At 36.9% G+C, this 21,482-nt stretch overlaps 1 protein-coding gene across 1 annotated transcript in view; it reads left to right on the top strand.

Moving 5' to 3' along the window:
- The window catches only part of KPNA1 (karyopherin subunit alpha 1), a 75,496-nt gene that overhangs the window by 19,161 nt on the left and 34,853 nt on the right, over positions 1–21,482 (top strand). The window contains exons 2-3 of the mRNA XM_087439687.1: positions 4,389–4,522; positions 19,036–19,143. Of these exons, the coding sequence (XP_087295813.1) occupies positions 4,394–4,522; positions 19,036–19,143 (237 nt within the window). The 5' untranslated portion in view covers positions 4,389–4,393. The remainder of the gene's footprint in view (positions 1–4,388; positions 4,523–19,035; positions 19,144–21,482) is intronic.

Genomic DNA, 21,482 nt, shown 5'->3' with positions numbered 1-21,482 from the left:
AAGGAGGAGGACTGGCAATAGATGTTAGCTCAGGGCTGGTCTTCCTCAGCAAAAAGAGGAGGATTAGCATGGATGTTAGCTCAGGGCTGATCTTCCTTACCAAAAAAAAAGGAAAAAAGATATCAAATCAATAACCTAACCTTCCTCTTTAAGGCGCTGGATAAAGAAGAACAAAATAAACAAAGCAAGGAGAAGGAAGGGAATAAAGATTAGGTTAGAAATTAATGAAGGTTAGAATAGAAAAACAATAGAGAAAATTATGAAAACCAAAAACTGGTTCTTTTAGAAGATCAACAAAATTGACAAACCTTTAGCTCGATTGAAAAAAAGAAAGAAGGCTCAAATTACTAGAATCAGAAATGAAAGAGGGAACATTATTACTGACCTTACAAAAATTAAAAGGATTATAAAGGAATACTGTGAACAACCATGTACCAATATGTTACATAGCTTAGATAAAATGGACAAATTTTTAGAAAGACAAGAACTGCTGAAACTGACTTAAGAAGAACTAGACAATCTGAATAGACCTCTAACAAGTGAAGAGATTGAGTTAATCATAAAACTACCCAGGAAGAAATGCCCAGGCCCATATGGCTTCACTGCTGAATTCTACCGAGTTTAAAGAAGAATTAGTACTAATTCTTCACAAACTCTTCAAAAAAATTGAGAGGGGGAGCACTTCCCAATTTATTTTATGAAGCAAGTATTACTCTGATGCCAAAGACATCACAAGAAAACTACAGACCAATATCGCTTCTGAATATGAACTCAGAAATCCTCAACAAAGAACTAGCAAAGCGAATTCAACAGCATATAACAAGATTTATACACCAGGTGGCATTTATTTCATAAATGCAAGGTTGGTGTAAAGTTCACAAACCAATTAATGTAATAATCAATAAAATAAAAAACAAAAGTCACATTGTCATTGCAGTAGATGCAGAAAAAACATTTGACAAAATCCAACACCCTTTAATGATAAAAACATTCAAAAACTAGGAGTAGAAGGGAACTTCTTTAACATGGTCAAGGACATCTATGAAAAATCCAAAGGTAACATCTTACCTAATGGTGAAAGACTGGATGCTTTTGCCTAAGGTCAGGAATAAGAAAAGACTGTCTGCTCTCTCCACTTCTTTTTCACATTGTATTGGAGGTTCTAGGCATGGCAATTATACTAGAAAAAGAAATAGAAGGCATCAAGATTGGAAAGAAAGAAGCATAACTATCTCTGGCAGATAACAAGATCTTGTATGTAGAAAATCCTAAAGAATCCGCTAAAAAATATTAGCACTAATAAGTTCAACAAGGTTGCAGGATACAAAATCAATATACAAAAATTAGTCATATTTCTACAGACTTGTCATGAACAATCTGAAAGTGAAATTAAGAAAACAATTCCATTTACAATAGCATCAAAAATATTAAAATAATTAGGAATAAATTTAACAAAAGAAGTGTGAGGCACTGTGAAAACTACTAAACGTTGTTGAAAGAAATTAAAGAACGTCTAAATAGAAAAACATCCTGTCTTCATGGAGTAGAAGATGTAACATTGTTAAGGGGGCAGTAGTCCTCAAATTGATCTATAGATTCAGTGCAGTCCATATCAAAATCCTAGCTGACTTCTTTATAGCAGTTCACAATCTGATTCAGAAATTCATATGGAATTGCAAGGTATCCAGAAAAGCCAAAATAATCTTGAAAAAAGAATAAAATAGGAGAACTCACACTTCCTGATTACAAAACTTACTACAAAAATGGTAATCAAGATTGTGTGGAATTGGCACCAGGATACACATACAGATCAATGGAATAGAATTGAGAATCAAGAAATAAAACCGTGTATCTGTGGTCAACTGATTTTCATCAAGGATGTCAAGACCGTTCAATGGAGAAAGAGTAGTTTTTTCAACAAATGGTGCTGGAACCTCTGGATAGCCATACACGGAAGAATGAAGTTGGATCTTTACCTCATGCCATATACAAAAATTAACTCAAAATGGATGACAGACTTACATGTACGAGTTAAAACTTTAACAATCTTAGAAGGAAACTTAGGGTTAAGAATCCCTAAGAATGACACTAAAAGCAAAATAGATTAATTTGGACTTCATCAAAATTAAAAACTGTGTGCTTCGAAGGACACCACCAAGAAAGTGAAAACAACCTATAGAATGGAAGAAAATATTAACAAATCACATATCTGATAAGGACTTCTGTCTAGAATATATAAAGATCTTACAACTCAATGATAAAAAGACAACCCAATTTAAAAATGGGCAAAGAACTTGAATAGACATTTTTTAATGGAGGATATACAGTTAGCAAATAAATTGAAAAGACATCTAGCCCACTAGGAGGGCTAGAATTGAAAAGTTGTGATATCAGGTGTTGGCAGGGATGTGGAGAAATTGGCAACCCTTATACACTGCTGGTGGGAATGTGAAATGATGCAGCCGCTTTGGAAAAATAGTTGGGCAGTTTCTCAAATAGTTAAACAGAGTTACCATATGACCCACTCCTAGGTATATACCCAAGAGAAATGAAAACATGTCTATACAAAAACTTGTCAACAAATGTTTATAGAAGCGTGATTTATAATAGCCAAAAAGTGGAAAGAACCCAAAGGTCCATCAGCTGATGAATGGATAAATATGAGGTATATCCATACCATGGGATATTATTCAGCTGTAAAAAGGAATAAAGTAGTGATATATGCTGCAACATGGATGAACTTTGAAAATAAAGGTTTCTCCCACTATCCAAAAGTAGAGCAGTCCTATGAAACTTTTAATAAGTCGAAATGGTGTAAAGCAAAGAAGCAGTTACCGTTAATTTATATGGGAAAAATATTTTTTTATTTAATTATTTTTATAGAGGTCATATTGGTTTATAATGTGTAATTTCAGATGTACTTTATATTATATATCAGTTTGGATGTAGACTGCATCGTGCTTACCCCCAATAGTCTAGTTATCTGTCACCATGTATATGTGCCCCTGAGCTGCCGCCACTTAGTGGGGAGCGTTGGCGTGGGCGGCGCTGTTGGGTTAGATGGGTGCTCCCGCAGGCCCGTCTACCACTCTGAAAGCTTGGTGTGTGGGCCTGGCTGCCTCCACCTCCACTGAGAGTTGTGCTGGCTGCTGTGTGAGGAAGCGTGACCTGGATTGCTGCCACTGGGGAGAGGGAGGGGCCCACTTACCTGGTTCCACTGCTTCTCAGGAATCCGGTCAACCCACCTTCAAGTGTATAACTGTGTGGATCTCTCAGGCGTCCTGTTGTGTTGTATATGGAATCCTCTGTTGGTTAATGGAAGTCCGTTTAGTTGTAACTTAGAGGAGAGAGACAAACAGAACTCACTCCGCCATGATGCTGATGTCCAGGAAAAATGTTTAAGTGTTCCTAGACCCCAAAAATAACCTATCAAATCATACCAAATAAAACATAAAACCTAAAATAACACTAATGTATAATAAAAGCAGGAATGATATGATAAATACAAAGCCTATGTAAAGTAGAAATAATGTATGTACAGCATAGTTTAACTTACCAGCATTGGAAAGACAGTATACTAGGCTGAGAGGTGGTGGTGGTGATGATGGTGTGTTAGGCTGAGTTGTCGGAGGTTGAGGTGGTGGGAGGTACAGGGGACTGGGTGTAGGAGAGAGAGGAAGAGGGTCATCTGTTAAGATTTCATTGTCTGAATCCTTCAGGGCAGACAGGTCACTAGCGTCTACACACACCTTCTATGTCTGACTGCCTCAGTATCGAAGGTTGAGGTTTGTCGTCTGCTGTGGCTGTTGTGGAAGGCTTCAAATATGACAGTATGCTTGACTGTCTCTATAAGGGCTCACTGCAAAACAAACACTGAACGCTATTTTTGCTTTTCGAGTTTCGTAAAAGCAAAAATCCTTTTCGGATTTCTCACAGTTGGCGAAAATGGGTACTAATGTAAGTCTTTTCGTACAAGTAAAGTGGTGTAAAGCAAACTTGCGGATAGTGAGGGAAACTTGTATTATGCCAAGTGAAAGAAGCCGGGTACAAAAGATCATGCATAATGATTCTATTCATATGAAATATCTGGAATTGGAGTGATAGCTAAATCATAGATAGATATAGGGTTTCTTTTGAAGAGGTGATGAAAATGTTAAAAAAATTGTGGTGATGGTTGCACATAGCTGTGAATATACTAAACACCATTGAATTGTTTTGTTTTGTTTTTAACACTTTAACAAAACTGTTTAAAAAAGTAACCATTTCTGGTGTAGGAAGGTAGGTCTGGGCATGTACATGTTTAAAAGGCTGTACTATTAGAATAACAGAGCCCTTTACAGTAAGGTAAGCTCATCTGTTTCCTCTGTCTCTCTCTCTTATTTTTGTAGGAATCATGACTACCCCAGGAAAAGAGAACTTTCGCCTGAAAAGTTACAAAAATAAGTCCTTAAATCCTGATGAGATGCGCAGGAGGAGAGAGGAAGAAGGACTGCAGTTACGCAAGCAGAAAAGAGAAGAGCAGGTAAGTCCTTTACCCTTACTAATTTCTTATAAAGAACTTAATGTTCTATTTTAAGCCTGAAATCACCTTCTTTTATTTTAATTTTAACGATGTTTAATATATATGTGTGTGTGTATATGTGTATGTATATTCTCCCTCCCACTATAAAATCATATTTTGAGAGGTGGGGGAGAGAAGGTAATGAAAAGTGGAATACAAGAATGAAGAAATCTCAGGGCCGGCCTGGTGGCACGAGCTGTTAAGTGCATGCTCTCTGCTGCAGCAGCCCGGGGTTCGCCGGTTCGGATCCTGGGCGCACACCAATGCACCGCTTGTCAAGCCATGCTGTGGCGGCGTCCCATATAAAGTGGAGGGAGATGGGCATGGATGTTAGCCCAGGGCCAGTCTTCCTCAGCAAAAAAAAAAAAAAAAAAAGGATTGGCAGATGGTTAGCTCAGGGCCAATCTTCCTCATCAAAAAAAAAAATAGAATGAAGAAATCTCTCAGGTTCTCATGTTCCAGATATAACCACTGTTTAATATTTTGGCCTGTTTGTTTTTAGTATATTTTATTTTTCTAAAGTTATGACATCCTTGCGATTTTATGTGCATGTTTGTTAATGAATTCTCAAGTGACCAACAAAACATTGTTTTTCATTGCAGCTTTAATTTGAAAATTTGTAAACATGTACAAAAATAAAGAATAGATAATGAACCTCAGGAACTCATCTCTGGGGTTCAGTAATTGTCAGTAATTTGCCATACTTCCTATCTGTTTATCTAGCTTTACATTTCTTTATTATGTAGTATTTTAAAGCAAAATCTCAAGGAATATGTCTTTTCACCCCTAAATTAATTCTGTGTTATTCATAAGGACATTAATGATATTGATTTTTAATCATTTTTAACCTGAGAACATCTACAGGGGAATCTGGGACTCACACTCACTTTACCTTCCTCTAAAAATGCTTAGGACAAATGGTCCCTCACTTTTGACAAAGAAATTTAAAGACATAACACTTAGGTGACTTTTTTTTGCAAAGGAGAGACTTTTGAGCTTAGAAGGACTGTTTGACTCTCACACTACAAAAGCTCCATAAAAGGCAAATGAATGTGTCAGAACCCCTCATACCTGAGAAATAAGGTAATCTGTCATAAATATTTCACAGTTGTAGTGAGCTCTTCTCAACAGACACTTTTCTTTTGAGTAACACTGCACCAAATAATCCAGTTAGTTGAAGTCCAAGAGTACAGTACAACCCCAGTGTTTTATTTGTTAAGGCTGTTGATGTTTGAATCAAACACTTATTATTATGATTTTTTGGGCAAATAGAATTTGTATTATATTAAGTGCAGAAAATTAAATTGTGAGTTTTTATTTATTTATTTATTTTTGTGAGGAAGATCAGCCCTGAGCTAACATCTGATACCAATCCTCCTCTTTTTGCCAAGAAAGATTGGCCCTAGGCTAACATCCGTGCCCATCTTCCTCCACTTTATATGGGACGTTGCCACAGCATGGCTTGACAAGTGGTGCGTCACTATGCACCCGGGCTCTGAACCTGTGAACCCTTGGGCCGCCAAAGAGGAGCGCAAACTCTTAACCCCAAATTATGAGTTTTGACATTCTGCTTTATCATCTTTGAAAGTAACCACTTATTCATAAAAGGATGAGTCTCTCTTGGTGTCTGTTGCCTCTTTACTTTTTTTATTTTTTTAATTTTATTTACTTATTTTTCCCCTCAAAGCCCCAGTAGATAGTTATATGTCGTAGTTGCACATCCTTCTAGTTGCTGTACGTGGGACATGGCCTCAGCATGGCCGGACAAGCGGTGTGTCGGTGCGTGCCCGGGATCTGAACCCGGGCCGCCAGTAGCGGAGTGCGAGCACTTTACCGCTAAGCCACGGGGCCGGCCCTGTTGCCTCTCTATTCATCCTTGTGTCTTATTTGAAGTGGAACCTTTTCTTTGGATAAGCTTTTAATATATTAGCTTCCATTTTTGGGGTAAATTTCAGAAATCACAACAGCATTAATCCATATTTATATTCACATATGTAAATGTACATATGTGTATGTACCCACAAGAGCACAAGTATAGGTCTAAATGTAACAACCACACACCATATTTGGCATAAAGCCTTTTGAAGATGTAGTAATAGCACTTGGCCATAAATAGTGTTTGTTTTATTCTGCTTCTTCTTGGCAATGGGTGATTTCATGTAATTAGACTTCATTGTAAAATTTATATAAGTAAAATAAATTTTTTATATTCACTTACTTGCCTGAAGGCAAATGCTCTATATCCTTAATATATCAAGTGGAGAGTATGGCCCCACATATTTGATACATTTGTAGTTGAAATTCTATCTTCTTCTTTATATGAGATCTGAAATTGTGCTCGGGCTTTAATAAGTTTCAATGATAAATTTCTGGAATATTGCTCTATTTAAAATCTAAATTTTGTCATTTCATATGTGCCATTTTTTGTAGGGAAAACTAGTAGAACTAATTAGGCTTCTTAATATCACAACAGTACTTGTTTCATGCCTACATGGTAAAATAGTAAACATCAGTAAAATACAGATTCATTTAGGTCCTGTTTATCTTTCCACAGTTGCTTTGTCATCTATCTGGAAATGTCAGCGGCTTAGGCCAGCTGAACAGCTAGATTTGAGGGTAGTACAGGAGTTGATGCTGCCAAGTACACAAAAGATAACTGCATCTTTTAGGGGTACCCTTTTAGCAGACTAGCACTTAATATCTGTTATCTAGGCAGCACTGTATAAATGACCTCTGTCCATTTGGCACCAACAGACCAAAGTAAAATTTATTTTTGGCAAAAGAATTTTACTAATGTCATTCTGATTGAGCCAGTAGTAATTTTTCATGTACAAGAAGATGAACATTTTAGATTTACTCTTAAAATATTTTAAATTAAGCAGATGCTTGCTAACTCAGTGTAAATAGTAACATGGTGCCGCCAGAAAGTTTGTAAAAACCATAATGAAGCAGAATGGAGGCTTGCTTGATGTTTTTAGTTACAAGAAATATCTTGTGAAATGAGCAAGTTGATGAACTTGTGGTCAGCCAACTTTTCCCATTGATTAGCTTGTTCAGCAAGTTCAGGCAACATGTAGTCTATAAATAAGGTATACAAATCATGATTGTTTTGGCAGTTTTTTTCTTTTTTAAAACCTGTTTTTTTCTCTGAGTAATATATGCACATAGTTGAAAAAGTTAAATACAGTGGTGTACCGCATAACAACGTTCTGGTCAATGATGGACTGCATATATGATGGTGGTCCCATAAGATTAGTACCATAAACCCTAGGTTTGTAGTAGGCTATACCATCTAGGTTTGTGTCAGTACTGTAGGGGAGGAAGAAATTTTCCTCTACCCTTGTAGGTTCTTCTGGCTGGTCTAAGAATTAAATTGACAGGAGATAGATTAACAGGAGAAAAACCAACAAAAGTTTGATAACATGTATACATGGGAGAAACCCAGGAAAACCGAGCAACTCGCCAGAAAGGCTGAAGCCATCATGTTAAATACCATCCTCAGCTAGATATCCACCTCAGGGTGGGGAGAGTCAGGGACTTCAATGGGAAGGAAGGTAATACACAGGTAGGCGAAGAGGAGCAAACGTTGGGAAAACAGGTGTTGGGCCACGCAGAACAGAAGAACACAGAGGGGAGCCCAACAAACAAGCTTTTCTCCGTTCTTCCCTGTCACCTGGTTCATGTTATGCTAAGATGATAGCTTGCTTCCTGAGACAGGTTTTTTAATCTGAATTCTTTTAGGTAGTTAACAGGGAGGTAGCAAGAAAAATGTTCTGAGTCTTTTGTTTCTTAAAAATAATCAGCCTGAAATAATCCTCCAGTTAAAGAGACACATTTTGGGGTGAAAAATTTTGTTCCCCTTCAGTATACTACGTGATGTTTGCACAATGAAATCGCCTAATGACGCCTTTCTCAGAACATTTTCTGTCATTAAGTAATGCATGGCTATAGTGCTAAAATACTTGAAACCAAACCAGTAGTATTCCTGGTCTCATTCCCACGTAAACCACTTTCAACCCTCTTAACTGTTCAATATCAGTTATACTGCTACATTTCTAAGTAATGTGTGTATGTTACTATATATCTGTATCGATTTAAAATATTGTCTATTGATATTCTGTTGGGGTAGGTGAAGGCTTAAGCTCTTATACCACTCTTTTCCTTACATTCATCCTCCTAGTATATTTATATTACAATATGTAAATATTATTCGCTGCTGAGCTGAATAGTATACTGTGGTTACACTTCCTTTCTTATACTTTGTTTTTCTGGAGCTAATTGTCTCATTTTTTTACCAGTTTGACTTTCTTCGAATTTCTGGCTGTCTTCTCATTCTCTGCTATAGCTCTTCTAAATTATTTTTGTCTGATTTTCTACTTGGTTAAACTTCTCAGATAATTTATCAGTTCCATTTTTTTCCTCTGGAGACCTCCACCCTACATTTTTTGTCCTCTTGGTCCAGTCAGTATTATTTATCTCATGGGCTTGCTGTGTAGCTGTAGTTTTAAGACTTCCCTTTGTTGGGAATTTCTCATCTCTTTTCTTATCCTGATCCTTGTGATGTAAATAGTATTGTGTTTTTAATTTCAAATTCCACTTGCTCATCAGCAATTGTATTTTTCATGACCTGTAGTAATTAAAGATCACTAACAGCATCCTGCCATATCATATTAAAGACACTGCCTGTGGAGATAAATTTTGCAATAGCAGTAGATACAATTTTAGCGATTAGGTTTGATTTTGGAGTCATGTAATGTTTTAAGTAATTGTAAAACAAAATTAAATCAAAATGAGGGAAGAAATTTTAAAAATAAACAAAAGGAATTAAATGGCCCAGTGTGTCGTGCTTGTGGCTAAACCACACAAAGAGGAATTATTTTAATACTGTTTAAAATATGGCAATATGATTAATTATCTCTTTTGGGATATATCTTGAGGGCAAAAAGAAGTATAAACAAATCTTCAACTACTTTTAGTAATCATATAGGATTGTTAGATATTCTGAAACTATATGTATTTGTATATGGATACAGAAAATAAGTATTTATGTTAATATTAGGAACTTGGATTTTTTAGCTTAAGAAAATATGGAAATATAAAATCAAGGAATTATATAAATTTGAATTGGTAATATCAATAGGGATTCATGATGTATTTTCTTTAAACACACAACCACACACACAGACACATGTGTGCATACCCAGCTCTGTCCTAACAAGGCCTAGAAATAGTGAAATACTTTATAGCAGTGAGCACCCCTGGCACTCTGAGATTGTGGTCATTAGAATTTTTCTCTCAAAGGAACAAGGCTCCTTGGAAAAATAGCTGATTCTCAGTTAAAGATAGGGAATATTCAAGACGAACACAATGATGTTTTTTCATAACATAAAGCAAGCAAGTTGTCTAAGATCACTGAAATTGTATTGAAAAGACTCAGGAGATAGTTTGAATAGTCTCCTGTTAGCCAAAAGTGGGATATTTTGAGTATCAGAAAGGGTACTTTGAGGACTTATACTTCCAGGCAAAGTGGAGTAGCAGGGCCCAGATATACCCTCCTTCCTGAAACAACCAGGAATAAACAGACAAAATACATGAAACAACAGTTGAAGACACTAGACATTAAGCAATGAAGGACAGTGATCTCTAGAGATGGGAAACAAGTGAGGTGAGCCCCATGATTGCCTCAGCTTACTGCCTGAGAGCATTTCCAAGTTGCAACACAGGGAGGGGGAACTAAGGTAGAGCCCATAGCTTCCCTGATTTGAGAACTTAGAGTCCAGGGAGATCAAAGCAAATAGTGTTCATAGAATGGGATACCAGAAAGGAGAGACCTGTGTATATAATATAGAGAGAAGCCTGAAGATCTTCCAAGGGTTTCCTTGGATATTCAGCAGAGTACTGATCAGCACATGTGTTTGAGGAAGCTACTCAAGGCTAAAGATTCTCTAAATATCATCCAAGAGGATTAGAGGGAATAGTGCCTGGCACTTACACAGAGCTGAGAATAGTGCTAGCTAGACTGGAAAGACTCATAATTCATAGGGCTTTAGGTAGAGCATTCATTCAGGAGAGTCTTGCCTCAGTAGTGGAGATTAATTAGCCATAGACTTAGTAGTCCTCCAGACCTACCTAACAAATCATAAAAGCAACATCCAAGAGGATCAGACTGTTTCCATGTAGTTTAGCTGCATACCAGAGCAATACCCAAGAAAATTTATAGGAATACAAAAATATCCAGTACCCAGCAGAGTCAAATTGACAGTGTCTGGCATCCAAAGATTACCAGATATACAAAGAAGCGGGAGAACACAATCATTAATGAGAACAATCAATCAAAACTGACCCAGAACTGATACAGATATTAGAATTAGCAGAGCATGACATTAAAACAGTGTTGTAACTATATTCCATATGTTCAAAAAGTTAAGTAGAGACATGGAACATATAAAAAAGACTCAAATTGAACTTCTAGAGATGAAAACTACCATGTCTGAGAAGAAAAATACATGGATCAATGTCAAATTAGAAACCACAGAAGAGAAGGTTAGTGAACTTCAAGGGATAGAAATAGAAACTATCCAAAATGAAAAAGAGGGGTAAAAGAATACACACACACACACACACACACACACACAGAAGAGAAGACATCAGTGAGCTGTGGGACAACTTATAAGAAACCTAATCCATGGACAGTTGGAGTCCCTGAAGGAGAGGAGAGAGGATGGAAGAGAAAAAAATATTTATAAAGAAATAATGGCTAAAAACTTTTCATGAGTATTGAAAACTATAAGCCCACTGATCCAAGACACTCAATGGATCCCAGTCACAAAAAAACACGAAGAAAACTACACCATGGCACATTATAACCAAACTACTCAAACCACTTGTAAAGAGCAAGTCTTAAAAACACACGGAGGAAACAGACACATTACCTGCAGAGGAAGGAAGATAAAAGTGACGTCATATTTCTCATTGCAAAGTATAATACAAACCAGAAGACAGTGGAAAAACATCTTTAAAGTACTCAAAGGAACTGTCAACTTTGAATTCTGTACCTGGCAAAAATATTTTTCAGAAACAATGGTGAAAGAAAGATGTATTCAGGCATACAAAAACTGAGAGTTCATCACCACCAGATGTACATTAAAGCAATGTTAAAGGGTGTCCTTTAGAAGAAAAATAATGCCCTGGATTGCTTTGAAGCAAATCTGAGACATCAAACTATTTCATTTATAAATTCTTCACTGTGTAGCTCTAAAAGATAAAAAGACTTGTTTTTTTTTTGTAGTGAGGAAGATTAGCCCTGAGCCAACATCCATTGCCAATCCTCCTCTTCTTTGCTGAGGAAGATTGACCCTGAACTAACATCTGTGCCCATCCTCCTCCATTCTATATGTGGGACGCCTGATGTGCAGTGCGCAGGTCCACGCCCGGGATCCGACCCTGCGAACCCCGGGCTGCTGAAGCAGAGTGCGTGAACTTAACCACTATGCCACAGGGCCGGCCCCAAAAGCCTTTTAAGCTTAAACCAGAGTAGTGTTGTCATACTTGAAAAAGTTAACAGTTCCTTAATATCAAGCATCTAGTCAACATCCAAGCATCTAGTCAACATCCATCAGCTTTTTCTTTTCTTTTCTTTCTTTTTTTTTTTTTTTTTTTGCTGAGGAAGACTGGCCCTGAGCTAACATCTGTGCCAGTCTTCCTCTATTTTGTATGTGGGTTGCTGCCACAGCATGGCTGATGAGCAGCGTAGGTCTGCACCCTATCTGAACCTGCAAACCTGGGCCACTGAAGTGGAGTGTGCCGAACTTGAACCACTACGCCATGGGGCTGGCCTCAACATCCATCGGTTTTTCACCTGAAGCTTTTGCAGCCTTTGATGGTCATTGCCTGGATCCATTACTTTACTAGGAGTTGCAACGATTGTTCTATCTTTCCTTCTGCTTTTGTTAGTTGGCAGGTCACTCTAAAGAAGAGCTTTTCTTCAACAAGTTTTTGGTTTTCCTGAATTACTAATCAAATAGGAAAGAAAAATACTTCCCTCCCTTTATTTATTTTCAAAATATGAGTTGGTTCCGTAGCATCCTCCAAAGGGACCAGTAAAGTGTATGTTTTAATATTGTTAGGAACTCATAGTGTTTGACATATGTATATATCTGTGAAACCATCACCATAACTAAGATAGTGAACATATTTATCTTTCCCAAAACTTTCCTGGTATACCTTCAATAGTACCTTTTCCCCACTCCTCTCCTCCTGTCTCCAGGCAATTCTGATCTGTTTTCTGTCACCACTAATTAGTTTGCATGAATGGAATTCATACATTGTGTATTCTTTTTTGTCTGGCTTCTTCCAATCAGCTTAATCATTTTGAGATTCATTTATGTTGTATGTATCAGTAGTTCATTCTGTTTTATCTTTGAGTAGTATTCTGTTGTAAGGATAAACCCACAATTGGTTTATCCATTTGTCTGTTGATGGTAATGTGGATTGTTGCCAGTTTTTGGTGATTGCGAATAAAGCTGCCGTGAATTTTCATGGACAGCTCTTTGTATGGACACGTATTTACTTTTCTCTGGGATATATTTCTAGGAGCAGAGTGGCTGGGTTGTATAGTAGGTATATACTGAAGAAGCTGTCAACTGTTTGCCAGAATGGCTTGTACTATTTTACCCTCCCATCAGCACTATATGAGAGTGTTAGTTGCTCCACATTGTTGTCAACATTTGGTATGGTCAGTCTTTTTCATCTTACCTATTCTAAGGTGTAGTAGGATGCTATTGTGGTTTTAATTTGTATTTCCCTAATGACTAAAGTTGAGAGCTTTTCACATGCTTATTTGCCATCTGTATATCTCCTTTAGTGAAGTCTGTTTGAATATATTCCTTGTTTTTTGATTGTCTGCTGAATACAAGTCCATTGTTGGATATATGTTATGCAAATATTTTCTTGCAGTCAGTGGCTTGCCTTTTCATTTTCAGAAGTGATTTTTTTTTTTTTTTTTTTTTTGAGGACGATTAGCCCTGAGCTAACATCTGTTGCCAATCCTCCTCTTTTTTTGCTCGGGAGGATTGGCCCTGGGCTAACATCTGTGCCCATTTTCCTCCACTTTATATGGGATGCCACCACAGCATGGCTTGATAAACAGTGCGCAGGTCTGTGCCTGGGATCTGAACCTGTGAACCCCAGGCTGCCAAAGTGGAGTGCATGAACTTAACCACTACGCCACCAGGCTGGCCCCCACAAGTGATTTTTGAAGAGCAAAAGTTTTTGATTTTGGAGTTCCATGTATCAGTTTTTTTCTTTTATGGCTTGTCCTTTGATGTGTCAAATCTAAGATCTTTGCCAAATCCAAGGTCACTTAAGATTTTCTCCTGTGTTTTCTTTAGGAAGTTTTATTGTTCTGACTTAAATTTAGATCCATGATCATTTACATTTAATTTTTGTATATAATGTGAGGTAAGGGGGGGAAGGGGCATTTTTTGCATATGGCTATCCAGTTATTCAGATGCCATTTATTAAATAGATTGATTTCCCTCATTGAATTGCTTTGGAACCTTTTGCAATCAATTCACCATATCTGTGTGGGTCTGCTTCTGAACTTCTACTCTATTCCATTGGTCTATTTGTCTATCTTATATACCACACTGTCTGTGATTACCGTAGCTTTGTAATGAGTCTCGAAATTAGGTAGTGTTAGCCCTCTAACCTTGTTCTTCTTTTTCAAAATTGTTTTGGCTCTTATAGGTCCTTTGCATTTTTATATGAACTTTAGAGTCAGCTTGTCAATTTGTCCATGAAAGCCTGCTGGGAATTTGATTGTGATTGTATTAGATCTGTAGATCAGCTTGGGGAGAATTGATATCTTAACAATGAGTCTTGCAACTCATAAGCATGGTGTATCTCTCCGTTTATTTAGGTCTTTAATTTCTCTCAGTGATTTGTAGTTTTTGGTGTATAGGTCTTGAACATTTTTTTTGTCAGATTTTCCCGTATTTCATAGGTTTTGGTGCTATTGTAAATGGTATCTTTTAAATTTCAATTTTCAGTTGTTCAGTGTTAGTATTTAGAAATAGTTTATTTTTGTGTAAAGTTTTATTTTGTGTCTCATCCTAAAGCTTGCAAAACTCCCTTATAAGTTCTAGTAGCTTGTTTGTAGATTCCATTGGGTTTTCTACATGGATAATCATGCTGACTATAGATAAAGAAATTTTTCCTTTTTCCTTTCCAATGTGGATGCCTTTTATTTCTTTTACTTGCCTGATTGCACTGACTAGCACCTTACCTTGCAGTATTGAATAGAAATGGTGAAAGCGGACATACCTGTCTTATTCCTAATTTTTAGGGGAAAAGTAATCTTCCATTAAGTATGACATTAACTCTAGATTTTTCATGTATTTCCTTTATGAGTTCAAGGAAGTTCCTTTCTGTTCCTAGTTAAATAGGTGCATAACTGTTAGGAACTCATGTTTTCCTGATTAATTGAGCCTATTATCATTATTTCTGATAATATTTCTCTGAAATCAACTTTGTCTGACATTGATATCACTATTCTAGCTTTCTGTTAACTTGCATTGTTAATTAGCATTAGCAGTCTTTTTCCACCTTTTTACTTTTAACATATTTATGTTTTTGTATTTAAAGTGTGTTTCACGTAGGCAACATATAGTTGATTGGGGGGTGTGTGTGTGTACATATATGTTTAGTGATTCCTTTAGGGTTTATATCTTTAACTTATAGTCTGACTTCAACTGATATTATACTACGTCATGATTCATGGTTTTTACTTCTGCATATGTGTTATTAAACCTCCAATCTTTTACTACGTTTGTTTTAAATTGTCAGTTATCTTTTTTAACAGCTTTATTGAGATATATTTCACATACCATACAATTCACGTATCTAAAGTTTACAGTTAGTGGATTTTAGTATATTCTCAGAGTTGTACAGCTATCACCTCAATCAATTTGTGATCATTTTCATCACTGCCCGTTAGCTGTCACTCTCTGTTTCCGGTCTCTCCCCACCCCCCCACTCTGCCTAATCTGCTTTCTGTGTCTATAGATTTGCCTATTCCTGGACATTTCATGTAGTAAGAATCATACAATATATGGTCTTTTGTGATTGGCTTCTTTCACACAGCAGAATGTTGTCATGGTTCATCTATGTTGTAACGTATCAGTATAGGCGTAGTTTGGAGATATTGCAGATTTGGTTCTAGACCACCGCAATAAAGTGAATATTGTAATAAAGTGAGTCACACGAATATTTTGTTTTCCCAGCGCATATAAAAGTTATGTTTACACTATATTTTAGTCTGTCAAGTGTGCAATACTATTATGTCTAAAAAGACACTGTACATACCTTAATTAGAAGTACTTTAATGCTAAAAAATGCTAACCATCATCTGAGCCTTCAGTAAGACATAGTCTTTTTGCTGGTGGAGCAGTATCTGTAAAAAAAATACAGTATCTGTGAAGCACAATAAAGCGAGGTATGCCTGCACTTCATTCCTTTTTATTGCCAAATAGTATTCCATTGTGTGAGTATACCACTTTTTGTTTATTCATTCAGTTGATAGACATTTGGATTGTTTTCACTTTTTGACTACTGTGAATAATGCTGCTATGAACATTCATGTACAAGTTTTGTGTGGACACATGTTTTCATTTCTCTTAAGTATATATCCCCCAAAAATATATTAGGAGTGTAGTTGCTGGATTATATGGTAACTCTAATGTTTTGAGGAACTGCCAAGCTATTTTCTAAGAAGGCTGCACCATTTTACATTCCCACCAGTGATGTATGAGGGTTCCAGTTTCTCCACATCCATGCCAACACTTGTTATTATCTGTCTTTTTGATTATAGCCATCCTAGTGGGTAAGTGGTCAACTATCTTTTAAAGACATTCTTTTTTTAATGAGAAAGTTGTAAAAAGATTTCACCACATTTTTACCATTTCTGTGCTCATCGTTCTTTTTTGTAGATCTGTATTTCACCTGGTATCGTTTTCCTTATGTCTGAAGAACATCCTTTCACATTTTCTTACAGAGCTGGTCTGTTGGTAATGAATTCTTTCAGCTTTTTTATGTTGTTTTTAAGTCTTTTTCTTTTGATACTTTAAATATGTTTGATCCATACTCTTCTGGCTTCCATTGTTTTCAGCAGCCAGTCTGCTGTCATTCTTGTTTTGTTTTCCTGCATAGAAGATGTGTTTTTTCCTCAGGCTGCTTTAAGATTATCTTTTTATTGCTTATTTTAAGCAGTTTGATTATGATGTGCTTTCATATTTTCTTCATTTTTCTGTTTGAGGTTCTTTGAAATTTTGGATTTGTGGGTTTATATTTTTCACGAATTTGGAAAATTTTCAGTCATTCATTTTCCAAATATATTCCCCCACCCCAACTTTAGGGCTCCAGTGTGTGTATATCAGGCCACGTGATGTCCCACAGCTGACTTATGTTTTGTGTGTATTTCCTCAGCCTTTTTTCTTTCTCATATTTTGGAGTGTTTCTATTGCTGTGTCCTTAAATTTACTAGTCTACAATATCTAATCTGCTGTTAATCCCATCCAGTATACTTTCATCTGAAAAATTGTACTTTTCATCTCTAGGTGGTTGATTTGCTTTTTTTTCATGTCTTCCTAACTATCCTTCATGAATATGTGGAATATATTTATAACAACTATTTTAGTGTCCTTGTCCAGTTTGCCGTCGTTGTCATTTTTAGGTGATTTTGATTAATATAATTGATTATTTTTCTTCCTCAAGTAGGATCATCTTTTCCTACTTCTTTTGTATGCTTGGTAGTTATTGATTGAATGCCAGGCATTGAGAATTTTACCTCGTTCGGTATTAGAGTTCGGTTTTTTGTATTCTTTTATTAAGTATAATTTTGTATTCTTTTAATATGTATAATTCTGACTTTGTCATTGGATGTAGTGAAGTTATGTGGAACCAGTTTGCTTTTATGTTTCATTGGGCTGGACCAGAACAGCCTCTAATCTAGGGCTAATTTAGCCTCACTATTGAATCAATACCCTTCTGAGTATTCTACTCAGTGTCCCATGTATTAGGAGGTCTTTTCTGTTCCCACTGGTTGAAACGTGAACTATTCCTCGACCTGTGTGACCTCCAAAATTGTTCTGCATACTCCTTGAAGGCGGTTCCTTTCCCAGCTTTGGATCTTTTCCTCACACAGCAGCGCTGATCAGTACTAAGCTAAAGACTCAAGGGGAACCTTCTGCAGATTTGTGGTGGTTTTTCTGTGTTGATCTCTCCTCTTCAGTACTCTGCCTTTTGCATTCTAGGTGTCTTGGCCTCCTTGGTTCTGAATTCTGTCTCCTCAACTGAGGGAGCCTGTAGGCCTAGGCCCTGTTTGGGTTCACCTTCCCTATGCTGCAGCCTGGAAACTCTGTCTGGGCAATAATCTGAAGCAATCATAGGGCTGATCTTGTTTCTTTTCTTTTTTTTTTTGGTGAGGAAGATTTGCCCTGAGCTAACATCTGTTGCCAGTCTTCCTCTTTTTTTTTTGTGCTTGAGGAAGATTAGCCCTGAGTTAACATCTGTGCCAGTCTTCCTCTGTTTTGTATGTGGGTTGCCGCCTCAGCATGGCTGACAAGTGGTGTTGGTCACGGGGATCCAAACCTGTGAACCCAGGCCGCTGAAGCAGAGTGCCCCAAACTTTAACCACTATGCCATGGGCCGGCCCCTCTTTTTTTTCTGAAGGATCACAGCCTGTGCTGCTGCTTGTCCAATGGCTGAAACCCATGGTTTTATGAATTTTGTCTGCTTTTTTAGTTGCATGGGATGAGAGGATAAGTTCTTGTTACTCCATCATCGCTTCGTGAATAAGTGTACTGTCTAGAACTCTTAAGGATATAATGGAAGCCCCCTTAGGCAGCTGCTTTTGGAGAGAACTATCCTCCTTTGCCTACACAAATTAATGAATGCTTTAAAGGTAGTGTTCAAGCAGTATTTAATTGTCGTCACTGGTTGCTGGACTCGTTGGGAAGGTCAGGGAACCTGAATCCACTATCCTTGAGGGATAGGAGGGAAGAATTAAGTCATCCTGACGTCATTTTTATCCTCATTCCCCCTGATGTATTGGTGAGACTATTGTATCACCTACTTTGCATAGAAGGAAGAGAGAAATGGCCAAGGATGCCCCGGCTCCTTTTTCTAACCTTATCTTTTTATATATCATGCAGTGTCAGGCCTGTCTTAGTAAGTTTTACCTTATCCAGTCTTGGTAATAGCATGTTGTGATAGTTAACTGCGTTAGATTATATGACTGTGGAGAATAGGTCCTCATCAGGAAGGATTTGAAGGCAGCATAAAATTGAAAAACTTCAGAATTTTTAAAATGATTTTTAGAAAGCTCCATCTTTATTACCTTTAAGTGGGGCACCTAATGTTTCAATGTTGAATTCCTTGTTTTAGAATTACTTTAGTAACAGTCTTTTATTTTTCAGCTATTCAAACGAAGAAATGTTGCTACAGCAGAAGAAGAAACAGAAGAAGAAGTTATGTCAGATGGAGGTTTCCATGAGACTCAGATTAATAACATGGAGATGGCACCAGTGAGTAAGATAATGGAAGAAGCTCTTTTTAATGTTTTTCTAATGAAGATATGAGGTTTAGATCTCTTTTTTTGGGTTTAAAAAAGAGGTTAGATGGCTACGAAAAGTGCTTGGCATTTCATTTTTGAATTAAGAAGCCAGATACTAAATCTCATGGTTCATTACATGTTTATTATATTTTGAATAACATGCAGTTAAACAGAATTAACTAAATTAAGAAGATTAATTCAGCTGTTAAAACTTACAAAGATAATTATAAAATAAATTTATTCCTTAAAAATTGAATAACAAGGGATACTTTCAAGGAAGTCCCAATTTGTTATTCATTTCAGTTACAAAATTGGGTATGTTTATATGATTTAAAATTTTTCTGTTATAACCTATTTTGTAACTTTCGTGAGGTTACCTAAACAGATAAAAATTACTGATTTAGTATTCTTTATATGGATCCCACCTGTCTAGATTTGCAGTTTATTGTAATCAATTATAATGTTTTAATAGATCATAAATATACATGGTTTTGAAAAAAAAGAAGTATATCTTTCTCCTACCTTAGTCACCCCAGTGGCAACCACTGTTACTAGATTCTTATTTACTCTTCTTGATAAAAATCCGCACGCCCCCCCCCCACCTTTTTTTGCAAATAGTGGCACATTATGCATAGTATTTTATAGATTTTTCTTTTTTCACTTCATAGATCTCCAGTTTTTATGGACTAGTTTTCTTTTGTAATTGGGAGACCTGTTTAACTCCCTTTGAAATCAATATAGACACTGTAGCCAACATTATCATTTTGTGGTAGATTCTTCTAGGCCCTTCAGAAAGTCAGGCTGTCCATTTGTTTTTTAAGTGGATGTTAAATGAATATGAAGCATTTTGTGGACTGTATTAGTCACAGTTCTACAGAGGAAACAGAACCAGTAGGAGAGAGATATTGATTAATTGATTGATTTTAAGGAACTGGCTCATGTAATTGTTGGAGCTGCTAAAATCCGTAGGGCAGGCCAGGAGGCTGGAAATTCAGGTAAGAATTGATGTTGTAATTTTGAGGCTGAATTCGTTCTTCAGGAAATCTCAGTCTTTGCTCAACTGATTAAATGAGGCCCACCCACATTTTGGAGGGTAATCTGCTTTACTCAAGAGTACTGATTTAAATGTTAATCAGATCTAAAAAAATATTTTCACAGCAATATCTAGACTGACGTTTATCCAAACAACTGAGTACCATAACCTAAGCAAATTGACACATAAAATTAACCATCCTAGTTCACTCCTTGTCAACTTGGCGTCCATACACAGTCCTTAAACCATACTAAGTCTCAAAAACAATAACAAAGCCGTACCTCCATGTAACATGATATAATTGTCCTGCGCGCAACTGAAAATGCACTAACCTTTTCCCCAGAAGAGGATCCAAAGTCCTTGGGTGATGTTGACTCCTCTCCTTGATATCTTGTAACTTAAATACTATGATGTAAAATTAACAATACTTAAATACTATGACTGTAAAGTCACTACATCTTATGTTATATGAAGGGGATAAGAGAGAGAAGAAAACGAAGGTGTGTATACACACACACATATGCAAACACATTCATAACAAAATCATACAGGTATCTTTGTTTATTCAGGAATCAGTCTGGTAAGTTTCAAAGAGGTTACTTTTCTGACTCTCAAGAGCAGAATGCTTCATTCTCCCCATGGGGATTCTTTTTTTTTTTTTTTTTTTTTTAATGGTTTTTTTTTTTTTTAAGATTTTATTTATTTATTTTTTCCCCCCAAAGCCCCAGTAGATAGCTGTGTGTCATAGCTGCACATCCTTCTAGTTGCTGTATGTGGGACACAGCCTCAGCATGGCCAGAGAAGCAGCGCGTCGGTGCGAGCCCGGGATCCAAACCCGGGTCGCCAGCAGTGGAGCGCGCTCACTTAACCACTAAGCCACGGGGCAGGCCTCCCATGGGGATTCTTAAGTGTTAGATATTGCTTACCAGCCATCTAGCGTTTACAACTCAATGCAGCTTTCTTCACAGTTCATCTTGTTGAGTGTAACCCATTGTGACAAATGATCCTGAGAAGAAAGTTAACTACTAATACTATACATGGGTTGTAGTGGGAAATGGAAAAGTTCTAATAAAGCAGAAAAATATTGGGAAACTGAAAAGTTTTTTTTTTTTTTTTTTTAAAGATTTTATTTATTTATTTTCCCCCCCAAAGCCCCAGTAGATAGTTGTATGTCATAGCTGCACATCCTTCTAGTTGCTGTATGTGGGACACGGCCTCAGCATGGCCAGAGAAGCGGCGTGTCAGTGCGCGCCCGGGATCCGAACCCAGGCTGCCAG

Source organism: Ceratotherium simum, chromosome 15 (genome assembly GCF_057802395.1).
Source record: "Ceratotherium simum simum isolate JZ-2026a chromosome 15, ASM5780239v1, whole genome shotgun sequence".
Taxonomy (NCBI): domain Eukaryota; kingdom Metazoa; phylum Chordata; class Mammalia; order Perissodactyla; family Rhinocerotidae; genus Ceratotherium; species Ceratotherium simum.
The sequence above is the reverse complement of the archived record's forward strand: the minus strand, read 5'-3'. Positions and strand labels throughout refer to the sequence as shown.